The sequence below is a fragment of the Pelophylax lessonae genome, assembly GCF_965119305.1.
Source record: "Pelophylax lessonae genome assembly, chromosome: 4".
NCBI classification, from domain to species: domain Eukaryota; kingdom Metazoa; phylum Chordata; class Amphibia; order Anura; family Ranidae; genus Pelophylax; species Pelophylax lessonae.
This window is the reverse complement of record NC_138771.1, coordinates 461271262-461290199: the sequence shown is the minus strand read 5'-3', so window position 1 is coordinate 461290199 and position 18938 is coordinate 461271262. Positions and strand designations below refer to the sequence as shown.

Sequence of the window (18938 nt, the reverse complement as noted above, 5' to 3'; positions counted from 1 at the left end):
CCATGCCACACCCCCGTGTTCCACCCCTCCCACTGGTTTTAAGACAAAACGCGTTTGGCATGGCCTGGGAGGAGCTGTTTTGATTCCTCTATACACTTGGGCTGTTTCTCCGGTGTGCAGTCCTTCCTTTTTGCCTTTCCTACATGAATGCACTACTGTTTGCTGTATTCCCACAAAAGGGTGCAGTTTCCTGTGGGAAAGACCCTACCAATGCCAAATATATTTACCGTATTTTCTGGCATATAAGACGACTGGGCTTATAAGACGACCCCCAACTTTTCCAGTTAAAATATAGAGTTTGGGATATACTACCCCTCTTCCAACGCACACCAAATAAAAATTAAAAAAACATCACATTTGATTTCAATATGGTAATCCATGACCCAATAGTTAGAGGATAATATAATGGGCAAGTTTTAACTCAGGAAACAAAATAAAAAATGGCCCCTGATCTCAGTGACAGTGTTTTTTAATTTTTGAATGCATGTTTGTCATAGACGATACTGTGTCACTTGAATTTTCGGTTTTCATAACCAATTCAGCATCCTGTCTGTAACGCAAAGATATTTTTGCTTTCCGTACACAACCAGCCCTTCCATGTTTATTTAGTGTGATCCAGCACCTAGATGCTATCTATGATTAAAAATACCGTATGCCCGGGGTATAGAAAAAAGAGATAGAGAGAGAGAGAGCGTCGATGTGACCAGAAAAACATGCCTCTTTCACCTGTCTGGCCCGCCATTGTATCCTGTTACCGTACCTTCTTCTCTGCCTCTCAGATCTCGCACATGCGCGCCTGCACCGCTTTACTGCAGTCCTCAGGAGCGAGAAGTAGAGAAGAAGGTACGGTAATAGGATACAAGGGCGGGCCAGACGGGTGAAAGAGGCTTGTTTTTCTTGTCACATCGCCGCTCTCTCTCTCTTTTTCTATAGTCTCTGAGACAGGGAGGGCTGGGCAGGCAGGGAGAGCCAATCTGCTTTTATTGAATTTTTTATAATTAAAAAAACAATACAGCAGCAAAATGCAGCCCATAAACATAAGAGAGTACTAGTATCCCTTATTCCAAAAAGCATAAAAAGTTGATTTCAGAGATCCTTCCATAAAATGAAGATATACATAAAGTCAACGTGGGAGTGTACTTTTTGGGGTTACACTTCCACATATGGTCTGACAGTGTCACAGTTATGTTTTGAAATTCAGTAGAGCCCAAGAGTCTCTTACCACTATTTCTGAAAAATTGTGAGATAGGGCTCTTTCACACGGGCGGTCCGATCAGATCCGCCTGTCAGTTTTTTAGGCGGATCTGATCGGATTCTCCATGCAGCTCTATGGGGAGGCGGATGTCAGCGGAGACACCTCCGCTGACACCCGCTGCCATCCGTATCCGATCCTGTCCGTGAAATCTGGACGGATGGAAACCCTATTTTTCCATCCGTTCAGGTATCGGATGGGATCGGATGAGAGTGGACAGGCGGTCCGCTCTCATCCGATCCCCCATAGAGGGCAGCGGGGGCTGAGACACCTCCCTCTCCGCTCTGCGGACCGTGTGAAAGAGGCCATAGAGATTGCTAGGCTTTGGTTATCGTTTGTTTTGCAGTAAAAAACAAAACACAACAAATAAAGCCTAAATTGAAAATTGGGTAAAGATTCACATGGATCCTGTGTCAATGGGCATTGTATGTATCATTTGATAGGTACTAAACCAAAATGTGTGAACCACAGGGCCACCAAGTAGAAGGTATCCAGTTTGTTGCATCCCCCATGTGGGAGAAACCTCCATTGTAAATTTAGACACATGGGTTTGGAGGACCAGGTTAGTACTTAGTACCATCTTGAAATCAGGTTGTCTCTTAGGCTGGCCATAGGTGATCTGATTTTTTTTTCCCCCCTGCAACCACAGGACATTTACTAAAGGCAAATAGACTGTGCACTTAGCAAAGTGCAGTTGCCCTCTGCAAGTGCAGTTGCTCCAGAGGTTAGTAAATCAGGTAAAGCTTCACTTGGCAAAGAATACCCAATCTCATGCAAGGAAAATTAAAAAAACATAATTTTTGCTTGCACATGATTGGATGATGAAAGTCAGCAGAGCTTCTGCTCATTTACTAAGCTCTGACACAACTGTTCTTGCAGAGTGCAAGAATTTTTATTTGTCAGATTTCCTGACAAGGATGGACAGTAGATGATACTTTCTTTAAATGGTTTTTGGTCTATATGATTTTGTAATATTTTTTATAGAGAAGATAATTTTGATTCTATAATATGTCAGGATGTTTCTGGAGCCAGTCACCACCCCTTGTGGCCACACCTTCTGCAAGGAGTGCCTATTACGCTGCCTGGACCACCAGCCCTACTGCCCACTGTGCAAGCAGAGCTTACGAGAGGTAATATCCACTTTTGTTCCAGTAAATATTGTTTTTAAAAATTGTTTCTAACAAACTAGATAGGGACTTTAAAGGTACCTTAAAAGCGCATATAGTGCGATTTTATTGTGCAAGAAAAGTATTCATTAAAACCATACAGATAAAAGATTTATAACAGACATTAGACATATACAGTACCTATAGCTCTATATAGGAACACTATAATTCCCCAAAAGTCCCACTTATCCGTTCACCCTGCTGCAGTTGGGTGGTGGATTGTCTCGCCATAAATTGCATTCGACGTAGGTGTGTTTCTTGGGGCAACATTCCGCTTCTTCAGGAAAGTATTTGATGGTTTTCCAACAATAAACATATAGTAAACAATATCTTCATACAACAGCTGTCATTTTCTGCCCGTTGGATCTGGAGAGGTCCCAACTAATCACAGGTCATCATAAAGTTTAGATATATCGTATTGTAAAGTTTGGATATATCGCAATTACCAGTTACGTAGTCTCTGTAGAGGATATCATATTGGATCAACAAATGGGAGAAGTCAGGAGAAGTCTGAGCCAGTGGAGAGCTTTATGGTTATGCATCCATGGGGCGTGGAATGCCTAGTTGGGACCTCTCCAGATGTGTATATGTCTGTCTGTTAACAATCTTTTATATGTATGGTTTTAATGAATACTTTTCTTGCACAATAAAACCTGCACTATATGTACTTTTAGGTACCTCTAAAGTCCTCTATCTAGTTTGTTAGAAACAATGTTTGTACACATAGCTTTTTAGGATGTGGTACCGGACAGAAAACTGTCCTTTATAGGGCTGACTTTGTTACCCTCTCCCAAAAAAAAAAAAAATGTCCAAATATTGTTTTTGCCTGACTGCATTGCCTAGTGCACTGACACTTTGTTCCTCTGTTGTAGTACCTGAGGGTGGGCGGTTATGCTGTCACTGCTCTTCTGGTGGACCTCATGGAAACCATATTTCCTTCTGAGATGGCTGACAGAAAGCAAATTCATCTTACAGAGATTGCTGAGCTATCTAAGTAAGTCCTTAAAGTGATATTAAAGCCTTGTTTTTTTTTTTAAATGACAAATATGTTATACTTGCTCTGTGCAGTGGTTTTGAACAGACCAGCCTGGATCCTTCTCTTCTCGGGTCCCACTCCAGCGCTCCTTGCTCCTACCTCCTGCCGGGTGCCCCCATAGCAAGCAGCTTGCTCTGGGGACAGCCAAGGAGGCGCACTACTGAATGGTGGCTCTGTGTGTCCGTTCACACAAGGAGCCACTGCTTGGCCCCGCCACCTCCGTCTCCTGATTGGCTCACTGGCTGTGATTGACAGCAGGGAGAGCCAATGGCTCCTGTTGCTGCCAAAAGCCAATCTGGAATGTGAGTCCCCAGGGAGGTAAGGCTCTTGTGGACATCGCTGGATTGAGAGGGGGCTCAGATAAGTATTTGGGGGGGGGGGGGGCAGCTGCACACAGAAGTTTTTTTTACCTTTATGCAACCACTTTAACCTACAACCAGTGGTAAACACAAGAAAGAACGAAAACTAGCTTAATTGTGCCTGTTCGTAAAAGATGAAATGTTGAATTCGGAAAACAATGACCTGCTATTATGAATATAACATAAATTGTGCAGCGCTCAAATGTTAACGTGTACAATTTATGTTATATTTGGTTGCCATCACAGTCTGTTGGAGTGTCAGCGGCTATTTGTTCACTATTTTTGTTAGCGCAGTATTTTTTACCACAATTCTGCTATTATGAATGTACAAAGCAGTGTACAGGTTCACTAGTCTGAGGAGTGTAATGTATAGCACAGGGTACATAGAGCAGCAGTTTGTGTCCTGTGGTAGGCTGTTACATTGACAGTCAGTGGAGAAGTGTGTTGGCACAGTGGAGGCCACTGGAAGAAGTGAATCAGTCAAATGTCAGGCAAGAGCAGTTTATTTGTAGCTAGATACTGTATTTTCTAAGGTTCATCTAAGGGAAGCAGACAATGCAGCCAGTCAGTCTCCATAGGAACTAATGTTGGCAAGGAGGTGAGAAAACATCTCCGCACGTGCTGCATTTGCAGACTTTATGTAAGAAGCTGCTCTTGCCTAGGGCACAAAATAGTCTACCACCGACCCTGACTAAGCCAATAAAGGAGTCCCGTGACGCCATATGTAATTTGAATGTATTATAAACAATTGGGTTCTGTCCACGGGACGGGTATAACAGAAGTGTTAAAAAGGCAGTGCAATGGCTTAGATTTATTAGCACTTCTGTTTTGCAACAAAGGGCCCCCCAGTTTGTATCTCGGTCAGGGTGTAATTTGCATGGCTTTTGCATGTTCCCCTTGTGCTTGTGTGGGTTTGCTCATACACTCAAAAAGACATGCTGGTACTTTTATTTTTTTTTTTTGCTGTCTAAAATTAGCCCTAGTATGATATTTTACTGAGCTTCACCATTTGTCTCAGCAGCAGGTAAAGCACTTTGAGTTTCCAGGAAGAATAGCACTCTAGAAATATAAATCAAAGCGTTATTAAACGCAAAACAAAAATGAAATCTATTGTTGCTTTTTTTTCCCCCCTCTGATTTTAAATGGGGATCTCCCCAGTAACAGACCTCCTGTATTAGAGTGCGCCCACTCTGGATGAAGGAGCACAGGGGCACCTTTTGGACAGCAGCATTGTCAGTCTGGGGGTAGGGGAGTGTTAGATGTACTAGCAGATTTAAATAAACTAACAAAGCCAAACTGCAGTTATACAAGCAGTTGCTGAAACAGTTTTTCTCTTTTGTTCATTGATGGACACAGCTCCATATCTTCATTTAAAAGAAAGAAATTGCTCCTGCGCTTAAAGCGGTGGTATACTCCGCCATTAAACTTCTACCTACAGGTAAGCCTATAATAAGGCTTACCTGTAGGTAAAATGAATATCTCCTAAATCTGCACGGTTTAGGAGATATTTGCCCTGCATGCAGCCACTGACACCAGCGGTGCATGTGCTCTGAAGGTCCGGCGGACCTTTAGAGCTCTTTGCCGGCTCCTTGCTGGAAAGTAACTCCCGCGCGCATGCCACTCACAGAGCCGCCGAACCCGAAAGAGACGCTGAGGGAACATGACGGCTCCCTCAGCGGTGTCCGGGCGACCATGTCGGGGCTTCGTTTTAGGCCCCTTTCACACTAGTGCGACTTGTCCCGCGATTTTGGAACGCAGAATCGCATGACAAGTTGTTTTCCATTATTTTCAATGAGCCCCATTCATATCAGTGCGTTTTGAAGTCGCACGACTTCAAAGTAGTTCCTGCACTACTTTGGCACGATTTTAATGCGTTTTGAGGTATGTAGCCCTGAGCCATTGCTCAAAATCGCGGTAAAATCGAGTCGCATAAGTGTGAAAGGGGCCTTAAGGTAAGTATTTCATACGATGCGTACTAGCTCGTTATGCCTTTTTCCTGCAGGGTTTGTTTTTTTTGAGGATACAACCGCTTTATGGATTTTCATGCGACTAGTTTCCTGGAGATATGATTCAGCTGTTAGGGTCGTCATTCCAGTTGTGCTGCCGCTCTCAACAGGTTGTGGAAACCCAAAATGAGACTCTAGAAGGAAAACATAAAGAGGGCGCACCAGCCTAGCGCATTACCTTTAAAACAATTTATTAAATTAGACAATATACATATCGTACTCACAAAGTGGATGTGAGATATAAGCAAGATAAGCAATAATCGGTCGACCGGAAATGTCCACTGAGCTTCATCCACAAAAACGGACTGTGATGTAATGTGAACCTCCAAAAAAGCTTACGTGTTTCGGGGATGTCCCCCCCTTCCTCAGAGCTCATATCTTCATTTGACAGATGGGTTATTCTTTGCTTCCTAGAAGTAGGACGCTAGGCGGAAAAGGGTTAACAAAGCCTAACTATGCCTATAGGGCAGTCCGAGGTGGTATACTTCCACTTCCTGCTCTGGAATCTCAGTTTTGTAACAAGCAGTGTCAGAAGAATACATAACCCAACTCCACAGAGGGGTGGGTGTTGTGTCCGTCAATGAATATCAGAGAAATGTATTTTACGGTAAGACAAAAATATTATTTTTTTTCTTTTGGGATAAAGGTTAAATACATGAATACATAAAAGCTGCTCATTGTAAGGGGTAAATGGTTTGTCCCAATATTCTAAACTGCTACATTTGCAGGAGAGCTTATTCTTTTAAAAAAAAAAAAACGACTTGCTGGCCAGACTATCAGGTAAAGGAAAAAAAAGTAAAAAAAAATGAATGCAGCTATCACATCCAAGAATTAGTAAGCTGCAATATAATACATTTTTGCTTTTGGGTTTAATATGACTTTAATATTTAGTATAAAAAAACGCAAAAAAAAAAACAGATTTGTTTTCATCATTGGACACCGACTATAATGGGGAGAGAGAAGAAAGGGATTGTGGGTGAAGCGGTGGATTGTGGTTAGTAACTAGGTAGGAAGAGATAAAGAAAAAGTGCCAAATGAAAAATAAAAAAAAAACGACATTGTAACATTATTGAAATGTTAGTTTTCACAGATTAAAAAGTACAAAATAGTAGAAATGGTGATAGTTTCCTTTTACTGCAGAATACAAACAACAGCTGGTGTAAAGTGGAGGCAAACACAGCAAAGATCCCTGCTCTTCCCCTTCAGAATGAATGCCGATGAGTCAGGGCATTAATATTGAAAAAAGATAATTACCATAACGGGAACAGTTTAAAAGAATAACAGAGTTCAGTAATTGTGGGGTCTTGGGTAATTATTCTTCTGCTGACATAGAGCCTCAGCAGGTGGATTTAAACACTTACCCAGAGGTTCGCTGCAGTAATTAATGTTCCCAGATTGCCGTTTTTCTTTTTTTTCTGCTGACTTTAGAGCCTAAAAATGAGGCATGCCCTTGTAATTGACTTCCCCTTGTGTCAGTAACCTCATCTAGTCTTGTGTGCCGCACGGTTCTGGAAAAGGTTCATCATAAATGATATCTATAACGCAAGTTTACAGGTACCTTATAGTCAAACCTGAACATTTTACATTTAACCACTTCAGCCCTGGAAGGTTTTACCCCCTTAATGACCAGGCCATTTTTTACGATTTAGCACTGCGTTACTTTAACAATTGTGCTGTCGTGTGATGCTGTACCCCAATACAAATGATGTCCTTTTTTCCCCCACAAATAGAGCTTTCTTTTGATGGTACTTGATCACCTGTGCGGTTTTTAGATTTTGTGCTATAAACAAGAAAAGAGCGACACATTTGGAAAAAAAAAAAACACAATATTTTTGCTATAAAACATTCCCAATAATATAAAATCAATTTTATTTTTATCAGTTTGTAATCTGCTACATATTTTTGGCAAAAAAAAATCCCAAAAAGCGTGTAGTAATTGGTTTGCGCAAAAGTTCTAGTGTTTACAAACTACGGGATAGAATTTTTATTTTTTTTGTTGTTTTTATTAGTAATAGCGGCGATCAGCGACATTGTGGCGGACAAATCTGACACTAAGTGACACTTTTTTGGGGACCAGTGACACCAATACAGTAATCAGTGCTAAATAATATGCACTGTTACTGTATAAATGACACTGGCAGGGAAGGGGTTAACACTGGGGGTGATCAAGGGGTTAAATGTAAGCCTAAATGTGCTTGCTATCTGTGGGGGGGGCTCTGTGACAGGCACACAGAGATTGATGTTTCAGCTTAGCTGAGACACACAATCTCACTCTGCCTGTGTGACAGGAGAGCTGCCTGCTTTGTTTACATAGGCAGGCGGCTCTCCTGTCAGTTTCCCTGAAGATCACGAGAGGCCGGCGGCGATCACACTTGCTCCTCCATCGGTCTGGCTCCTGCTGTGTCTAATCACAGTGGGAGCGTAGCTCTGGCTGCGCACGCGCACTGCCGAGATTACATGCACATAATGACGTAGATCTACGTGATTATGCGCAGCCAAGCCATCCTGCCACAGTAATACGTGGGGCAGTTGGCAAGTGGCTAAAGCTGAACTATATGCAGACATAAAAGACACACAATAATACAGCTCTGTACTCCCCCTAATACATCATCAACATACAATTTTATAAGTACCAGAATTTGACTTGTTATCAGACTTGTGCAGTAGAACTCAGACTACAGGGGCTGACTGGCAACTTTTGGCCCAGGGGCTAGTACAAACCAGAGGCCCATGGTGCAGAAAACTCAGCCTCCTTCCCTCTCTACCTTTACCTTTTCCCGGCCTCCTTCTGACCCCACCTCCAGGCTGAAGCTCCATTCCAGGTACTTTCTACTCACCGGCTGAATCCAGGTTCCTAAGCTGGCCAGCAGGGGATGGTTGGGGGAAGCTAGGACAGCCCGGTTGGGGCTAGCTGGGATAGAAGAGTCTCCAGTGGGACATGGAACCGGCCTCTGCTCAGAGACAGTTTATACCATCCATGCTGGTGAGGGAGGCCTGCGCTCTGTCCTTGTCTTCAACCCGCACTTTGTAGATCAGCAGCAGAGACTTTTTACTTCTCTTCACCAGGAATCCCTTTAGACATGTCTGTGGCAGAAGCGGTGCAGCCTTTTTACAGGGCATCAGAGGAGCCCAGGGGGCAATTGCCTCCCTGGCCCAGTATTCCCCTGTACAGGGGGGAGAAGCAATTGGTCCTCTGGCCCAGTCCTCCCCTCTACAGGAAGGAGCCAATTGGTTGTACTGCAGTGCTTACAAAGAACACGCAGATAGGAGGAGTGGGCAGAGTAAAAGCTCATAAGTCTGCTACTCTCCTTGAACCAGTCAGTCACAGGCTATTGGATTACCAGGACCCGTAAGTGTTACTGAACTCCAACAGATTAAAATCAGGTCTCCTGTTCTGCCACACAGGGTTGTGATGTCTCAGAACTTGGTGGACAGAAATACAAATCCTCTGATAGGTTAAAATTAGGGCTGTGCATCTTCACTTACCTCACGATTCGATGCGATTACGATTATTAGGGTCGCGATTCGATACGATTCGATTCCGCGATGCATCACGATGCATCACGATTACTGCCCAATGCCCATGCCCAGCCCACTGCCCAATGGTTTTCAAAACTTTATCAAAAAAAAACAAACAATCAAGCAGTCACAAATAAAAGAATCCTTTTTATTTTCATTTGCTTCAAAGGACACTTTCCTGGACCCTGTCATGGCCTGCAAGCCCTGCATACTTTAGTGCACTTGCACTGCAAACATATAGGAAGGTCTGAAAATGCAAACAGCATAGCAGAGACAGACAACAACACTAGTATTTTACTAGAAGTAACAGTAAAATTAGTAAAAAACTGTAGTAGTGCAGTTTACTGCTTCATAAAAGAAAATATTAATATAAGCAACAGCCAGGCCTACCACCATTTAAAGTACAACTAAAGGCAAAACTTTTTGGATTATGGATAAAGTTTGGCCTATAGTTGTACTTTAAGGCAAGCCAAGATAGAAGAAGCCAGCCAGCCAGCCAAGCTAATATTCTTGTGAAAATGGTCATCATAAATTCCCGCAAAACATTATATATAAATCCTTTTATGTGAATATGCATTGCAATAAATTCCAGGTGTGCCATAACCTGTCCTCTACAAAACAGAGCACTTCCTGACTAGTAGCAAACATCAAGGGTGAACCTGGCAATAGTGCACTGCTGCATAACTTCCATGTTCACCGTGATGTTTGTTTCCCTCTGCAACTGCCAGTCAACTCAAGTGAGTTTATGGATTGGCTGCTAGAGGGGAGTTACAAATATAAGCTTTAAGCTTATCAATTCACTTATGTCACTTTTATGTCACTTACTTTACAGAAAACGTTACCCACAGCACTGACAAACACTGAGAGTGAGTCCCCCCCCCTTGCCCAGACCCCCACACTGACAGAGACCTGGATGTCCCCCACACCTTCCCCAATCCCCCACAGCACTGACAAACACTAAGTGAGTCCCCCCCTTGCCCAGACCCCCATAGCTGACTGACACTGACAGAGACCCCCACAGGCCCCCACTGACACTGACTGACCCCCCTGGCTGCCAGACTGCCACAGCAGAACAGTACCCCCGGGCCCCGACCGACCGTCCCCTGTCCCAGGCCCCCCCCCCCATCACAGACATCCCCCAGAGATACAGACGAGAGACCCCCATGAATGATTACACAATTATTTGTTCGGACATACCTGCTGTGTGACTGTGTGGGTTGTTGTGCACTGCATTGCAGAGGAGGACAGGTGCTGTGCTGCTCTCTGGGCTCTGTGGCGGGCGGCTGGCGTCACTGGCAGTGGCGTGGCGGCTGGGCCTCCAGGGCCTGTCGGCTACGGTGAGATGAGGTGAGGCTGGCGGCGCTGGCTGGCTGCGATGGGGACGCACTTGGGGCTCCTCGCTCCTGTGTGTGGACTCACTGGACTGGCGGCTTCTGGCTTGGATGGCTGGCTGGCTTCTGCAAGGCCGCAGGTGGGACGCCGATACACGCGGGGGATGTCTTGCTGCGCCTCGGCCCGGGTCAAAGAGACGGAAGGGGAGGGGCGGAGCCTTTTTATTAAGCTCCCGCCACTAACCCACCAATCAGCTGCCGATCTTGCGATCTTGTGATTTTTTTTTTCCCTTGCGCGATAGGGCGTGGCCGCGGCTGATGACATCACTTCGTATAATCGATTATGCCGGCAGCCCGCATCGATGCAGAATCGCGAAGGGTCGAATCGCGATGCATCGATCTTTCGATTATATTCCCCAGCCCTAGTTAAAATACATCTCTATATTTGGCAATTTGCCTGGAGTTTAGGTTTAAAGTAGAATTAAACCCAAAAATGAAGCTTTATTATTTTGTAGTATTCAAATCCTTAGATGTGATGGCTGTATTTGTTTTCTTTTTAGACTTTCTTTTATTTTCACTTTGTGATCTGGTTAACCACTTCAATACTGGGCACTTCCCTCCCTTCCTGCCCAGGCCAATTTTCCCCTTTTAGCGCTGTTGCATTTTGAATGACAATTGCGCGGTCATGCAACACTGTACCTACACCAAATTTATGTCATTTTCCCCCCACAAATAGAGCTTTCTTTTGGTGGTATTTGATCACCTGTGGGTTTTTTCCTTTTTGCTAAACAAATAAAAAAAGACCGAAAAGTTTGAAAAAAAAAAAAAAAGTTTTTTTGTTTGTTATACAATTTTGTAAATAAATAAGTTTTTTCCTGCACAGATGAGCACTGATGAGACTGCACTGACAGGCACTGATGAGGAGGCACTGATGGGGTGGCACTGATAGGCAGCACTGATAGGCGGCACTGATAGGTAGCACAGATATGCAGCATTGGTGGGTACTGATAGGCGGCACTGCTGGGCACTGATAGGCAGCATTGATGGACACTGATAGGTGGCACTGACGGGCACTGATAGGTGGCACTGACGGGCACTAATGGGCGCTGATAGGCGGTACTTGTGGGCACTGATGGGCGGCACTGATGGGCACTGATAGGCGGCACTGGTGGGCAATAATGGGCACTGGTGGGCGACACTAAAGGATGGCAATGATGGGCACTTGTGGGCAGCACTGATAGGGAGGGCACTGGCGGGCAGCACTGATGGGGAGGGCAATGGGGGGCTCCCTGAGCCCTGATTGCCATCCCTGGTGGCCATAGTGGGCATCCCTGGAGTCATAGTGGGCATCCCTGGGGTCATAGTGGGCATCCCTGGTGGTTCTAGTGGCATCCCCCCCCCCCGAGGGTCTGCACTGGTAATCAATGATCTGATTACCAGTGCCGACCCCCCCCCCGTCAGGGGAGCCGCCGATCGGCGCTCCTTTACTCATGCCTGTCAGGCACGAACTAAGGAAAGCCGATCAACGGCTGTTCCTGTTTACGATGTGACCAGCCGTGATTGGACACGGCTGATCACATGGTAAAGAGCTACGTCAGTAGTCTCTTTACCGAGATCGGAGATGCACGGTGTCAGGCTGACACCTCGCATCACCGATCGCCGCTCTGCGCGCCCCCGGGGGGCGCCCAGAGCTGTATTATCCTGCCGCCGTCATATGACGTCCGGTCAGGATAATACAACCACATTCCCGCTGTCAATTGCCTATAGGGCGGGCGGGAAGTGGTTAATAAGTCTGTTATTTTTCAACAGAAAAAGCTGCCCTTCAGATGTAGCAGTTAAAAGGTTGAGACAAACCATTTACCACTGACAGGTGTGCTAACAATGACCAGCTTTAATTTATTCATGTAAAACCTTTATCCGAAAATAAAAAACTGTTACTGTTACGGCTTGTGTAACTGCAGCCTGAGCTGGAAATTGGTTTCAGTTTGTTAGTGTATCTCAGGGTTTCTCAACCAGTGTACCGCGGCACACTGGTGTGCCATGAAAAGTCCCCAGGTGTGCCACGGCAAAATAACCTCCACTTAGCAGTATTGCTTGTTTCAAATTATTAGCCCCGAGTCCCAAAGCCTGGGGTTGGCCAGGAACTCGGGGCTACATACCTCAGCAGTGTGACATTCCATCCTGCATCCAGTGATTGGTGGGCATGCTGGGGACGCCCACAATGAGAGTGAGTGGAGCTGTTCAAATGAAGCAGTTATGTCAGTGTGGGCAGAGCCGATATGTGGGGCATCGCCCCTTTGTCCCGTATACTTTATAGACAAACACCCGCTGCCCGGGGAGGAAGGTGGCAGGGGACGGGACGTATTGTAGCTACTGTATGTGCACCCACAGGGTTGTATAATAAACCTGAACTATACACTGCTGTGGGGGCACATACAGTAGTTACAATTGGTCCCGCCCCCTGCCACCTTCTTCCCCGGCAAGCAATGTATCCACAACGCCGATGCCAGCTGGAACAAGGAGTCCATTTCTGACATCACTGCTTCAGTTTGACAGCTCCAATCACTCTCATTGCGTCTGCCCCCGACTTGCCCACCAATCCCTGACTCTCTTGGATAGATGTTACACTGCTGCCTGTCCTGCTCAGCTCCACTCATTTATGTTCCATCTGATGCTGCCATTCTTCCCTCTGCTCCTGTATGCTGCTAATCAAGATTTTAAGATAAGTGTGCAATGTATAACTATTTGGTGTCTTTGCAGTTTAACTAATTTCTGAACCTTGCAACCCCGTACAACGCATTCCTGAGCCTTGCACCCAGTACAACGCATTCCTGAACCTTGCACCCCATACAACGCATTCCTGAACCTTGCACCCCGTACAACGCATTCCTAAACCTTGCACCCCATACAACGCATTCCTGAACCTTGCACCCCATACAACGCATTCCTGAACCTTGCACCCCATACAACGCATTATTGAACCTTTCCCCCCCGTACAACGCATTCCTGAACCTTGCACCCTGTGCAATGCATTCCTGAACTTTGCACCCCGTACAACGCATTCCTGAACCTTGGAGTCTGTACAACACATTCCTGACCTTGCATCCCATACAATGCATTCCTGAACCTTGCACCCTGTGCAATGCATTCCTGAACTTTGCACCCCGTACAACGCATTCCTGACCTTGCACCCCGTACAACGCATTCCTGAACCTTACACCTTGTACAATGCCTTCCTGAACTTTGCACTCTGTACAACGCACTCCTGAACCTTGCACCCCGTACTAAGCAGTCCTGAACCTTGCACCCCGTACAATGCATTCCTGAACCTTGCACCCAGTACAACGCACTCCTGAACCTTGCACCGCTTACAACGCAGTCCTGAAACTTTCACCCTGTACAACGCATTCCTGAACCTTGCACCCCGTACAACGCACTTCTGAATCTTGCATCCCATACAATGCACTCCTGAATCTTGCACCCTGTGCAATGCATTCCTGAACTTTGCACCCCGTACAACGCATTCCTGACCTTGCACCCCGTACAACGCATTCCTGAACCTTACACCTTGTACAATGCCTTCCTGAACTTTGCACCCTGTACAACGCACTCCTGAACCTTGCACCCCGTACTAAGCAGTCCTGAACCCTGCACCCCGTACAAAGCATTCCTGAACCCTGCACCCCGTACAACACATTCCTGAACCCTGCACCCCATACAACACGTTCCTGAACCTTGTACCCCGTACAACGCATTCCTGAACCTTGCACCCAGTACAACGCACTCCTGAACCTTGCACCGCTTACAACGCAGTCCTGAACCTTTCACCCTGTACAACGCATTCCTGAACCTTGCACCCCGTACAACGCACTTCTGAATCTTGCATCCCATACAATGCACTCCTGAATCTTGCATCCCGTACAACGCACTCCTGAATCTTGCATCCCGTACAATGCACTCCTGAACCTTGCACCCTGTACAACGCACTCCTGAATCTTGCCCTCCGTACAACGTACTCCTGAACCTTGCACCCAGTACAACATACTCCTGAACCTTGTACCCCATATAACGCATTCCTGAACCTTACACCTTGTACAATGCCTTCCTGAACTTTGCACCCTGTACAACGCACTCCTGAACCTTGCACCATGTACTAAGCAGTCCTGAACCTTGCACCCCGTACAAAGCATTCCTGAACCCTGCACCCCGTACAACACATTCCTGAACCCTGCACCCCATACAACACGTTCCTGAACCTTGTACCCCGTACAACGCGTTCCTGAACCTTGCACCCTGTACAACCTACTCCTGATCCGTGCACCGCTTACAACGCAGTCCTGAACCTTGCACCCCATACAATGCATTCCTGAACCTTGCACCCAGTACAACGCACTCCTGAACCTTGCACCGCTTACAACGCAGTCCTGAACCTTGCACCCTGTACAACGCATTCCTGAACCTTGCACCCCGTACAACGCACTCCTGAATCTTGCATCCCGTACAACGCACTCCTGAATCTTCAATCCCCTACAATGCACTCCTGAACCTTGCACTCCGTACAACGCACTCCTGAACCTTGCCCTCCGTACAACGTACTCCTGAACCTTGCACCCCATACAACATACTCCTGAACCTTGTACCCCATATAATGCACTCCTGAATCCCATTGATGTAAGTAACAATTACATTTTTTCGAAATTTTTAGTTGGCGTCCCTCGAGATTCTGCCAAATTTTAAAGGGTGCCTTGGTTGAAAAAAGGTTGAAAAACACTGGTGTATCTAAATCTGCTGGTACATCTAATACTAGTCTTAAGGTGCCCCTGTGCTCCTTCATCCAGATTGGGGGCGCTCTAATACAGGAGGTGTGTTACTGGCCATATCACCAGGTGAAAAGAGAGGGAAAGAGTCTAAAAAAAAGAAAATGAATGCAGCGACCACATCTAAAGATTGGTAAGCTACAATACATTACATTTTTGGTTGTGTGCTTAATACTGCTTTAAACTAACTCAGCAAAAATAAATCACCTGCTGAGTGTCTCAAATGTTTACTGTCTGTAGATGGTTACTTTCCCAGTTATATTCCTATAGTTGCTAGATTCTTAGGTGAGTACTGGACCGGAAGGCTTTACCCAAATAACCAGGCCATTTTTTTGTGATACGGCACTGCGTTACTTTATCTGACAATTGCACGGTCATGCGACGCTTTACCCAAATAAAATTGATGTCCTTTTTTCCCACAAATAGAGCTTTCTTTTGGTGGTATTTGATCACCTGTGCGGTTTTTATTTTTTGCACTATAAACAAAAACAGAGTGACTATTCTAAAAAAAAAAAACAACAATATTTTATTCTTTCTGCTTTAAAACACAGCCAATAAAAAATGTAAAAAATCTAATTTTTTCATAATTTTAGGTCAATATGTATTCTGCCACATATTTTTGGTAAAAAAAATCCCAATAAGTGTATATTGGTTTACGCAAAAGTTTTTGCGTCAGCAAACTAGGGGAAAGATTTATGTAATTTTTATTTATTTATTTATTTTACTAGAAATGGCAGCGATCAGCAATTTTTAGCGGGACTGCGACATTGCAGTGGACAAGATCGGACACCTAACACTTTTGAGGAGACCAGTGACATTACTACTACTACAGTTACTGTACTAATGACACTGGCAAAGAAAAGGGGTTAACACCAGGGGCGATCAAAGGGTTAAGTGTGTCCCTAGGGGATGCTTTCTAACTGTGTAGGGGATGGACTCACAAGAGGAACATAGACAGACCGCCGATCTGTCTCTATGGGGAGTGATCGTGGGTGGCCGCGGAACATCGCATCTGCTGGACCCGCTGATTGGCTCCCCTTCTTGCCAATCAGTGTGCACACGTACAGGTATATCATTTCGTGCAATAGAGCCAAATCAGCTGGTCGGCAAGTGGTTAAAGTGAGGCTGTCATTAGAATTCACAATTTAGAATAATCTGTAGGGCATAGATATAAAAACAGATCATCACCTTTACCTTCAGCTTCTTTAGCAAGGCAGTAGTTATCTTGGAGTTGTGTTTGGGATCGTTGTCATGGTGGAATACTGCCCTGCGGCCCAGTCTCTGAAGGGAGGGGATAATGCTCTGCTAAGGCCACCCTTATTTTCTAGCATTGCCTTAACCCTCCTGGGTATGGAGTTCACCAGAGCTTCACAGGTTGCCACTGGAGTCCTTTTCCACTCCTCCATGACGACATCACGGAGCTGGTGGATGTTAGAAACCATGCACTCCTCCACCTTCCGTTTTGAGGATGCCCCACATTTGCTCAATAGGGTTTAGGTCTGGAGACATGCTTGGCCAGTCCATTACCTTTAACCTCAGCTTCTTTAGCAAGGCAGTGGTCATCTTGAAGGTGTGTTTGGGGTCGTTATGTTGGAATACTGCCCTGCGGCCCAGTCTCTGAAGGGAGGGGTTCATGCTCTGCTTCAGTATGTCACAGTACATGTTGGCATTCATGGTTCCCTCACTGAACTGTAGCTCCCCAGTGCCAGCATCACCCATGCAGCCCCAGACCATGACACTCCCACCACCATGCTTGACTGTAGGCAAGACACATTTGTCTTTGTACTCCTCCCCTGGTTGCCACCACACACGCTTGACACCATCTGAACCAAATAAATGTATCTTGGTCTCATCAGACCACAGGACATAGTTCCAGTAGTCCTTAGTCTGCTTGTCTTCGGCAAACTGTTTGCAGGCTTTCTTGTGCATCATCTTTAGAAGAGTTTTCCTTCTGGGGCGACAGCCATGCAGACCATTTTGATGCAGTGTGCGGCGTATGGTCTGAGCACTGACAGGCTGACCCACCACGTATCTTTGCTCCCCCAAGACACACACACTCTCCCTAACAAATCTCTTTACCTACTTTCACATCTCTGCACCTCCAACCCCCCACCCAGCACATATTCAACCCATAACATTTCTCTTTAACCCCCCCCCCTCCCCAACACACACAGCAGTGTACTTTAGGTACCTTGGTCACCCCATGGCCATTCACCTCTGCTGCACATATTGACCGGAAGCTCTGTATTTCTCGGCACCTCCCCCTGCCCCTCCAGCCAGCAGTTCAACATGCCGTGGGTGATGAGGGGGAGATCAGCAGCTCTATGGTGCCCGCGGCATCTCCCTCTACTCCTACGGCCAGCAGTATAGCTATACAGTGGAGGGGCCTCTGACCTAAGCAGGCCCCGGCTTCAGTACAGAAATTAGTTGCTTTGCTTGTGCACTGTTACCGGTGCCTGCCTGGGTCAGAGGGAGATATCGCCGGCACCACAGAGCTGCTGATCACTCCCACTGCATAGTAAACTGCCGGCTGAAGGTGCAGGGGGAAATGCCAGGTCTGGGCCCCCCCCCCCATGTTGACGGAACACCAGGACACGGTCGCATACGCCACTCTTGTGACCCTAGTTGTTCCGCCACTGGCTTACAACCTGATATATCTGCATTGACAAGGAAAGAATACAAATAAACAATAAATATCAAGGTATATGGCTATTTTGTTGAAGAGCAAATATTTGGATTATTGCTATAGTAGATATTGTAGAACTGATTTTCTCTTTAGTCAGAAGTGCAGCTCTGCAGTCATCAGCGTGGCTGATTGCAAGTAGCTCTAACTAAGCAGAGGTTGTGTCAGACTGCCGCAGAGAGATCGCTGCTTTCACAGAGAACACCAGTCTTTAGCTGCTGCTGGGGACTCTGCCAGAACAATTCACCAAAGAACACGTTGCTTTGGTCAAGGGAAAAAGCCAGTGAAGCTTCTTCTGTTATTGGTTAAATGTGTATATCATTAGATAAAGTATGCATCCAATCTTGTATGTATTTTTCTCTCTTGCAGCCTGGTCAGCAATGTGCCGATCTTTGTGTGCACGGTGGCCTTTCCTGGAGTACCCTGTCCTCTCCATGTTTTTGAACCACGGTATCGCCTCATGATGCGTCGCTGCCTTGAAACTGGGACCAAGAGCTTTGGCATGTGCCTTTATGAGAGTGGGAAGAGGTACCAAACACTTTGTCTCTGTTGCTCACATATCTATTGTGTTGTATTGTATTGTCTTCCAGGCTGTGGCGGATAAGAGCTGTTTTTCATCTATTTATAGTCCTGTAGCACCATTTGTTGTGATTTCTGATTTCCTGCCTCCCACTCCAGTGCTCTATGCTGGCATAGATGGTTACCACCTGCACCCCTCATCACAAGTGTCCTCAGACAGACTTGTATTGTGGAGGAAGAGGGGGGTGTC

The 18938-nt window shown here is 45.8% G+C and overlaps 1 protein-coding gene across 2 annotated transcripts in view; it reads left to right on the top strand.

Moving 5' to 3' along the window:
* Positions 1-18938, top strand: part of LOC309553675 (LON peptidase N-terminal domain and RING finger protein 1-like) — a 142367-nt gene that overhangs the window by 83343 nt on the left and 40086 nt on the right. For both annotated transcript variants that reach the window (XM_082255009.1, XM_082255010.1), the window contains exons 7-9: positions 2268-2382; positions 3291-3412; positions 18539-18697. In XM_082255009.1, coding sequence (XP_082111135.1) covers positions 2268-2382; positions 3291-3412; positions 18539-18697 — 396 coding nt within the window. The remainder of the gene's footprint in view (positions 1-2267; positions 2383-3290; positions 3413-18538; positions 18698-18938) is intronic.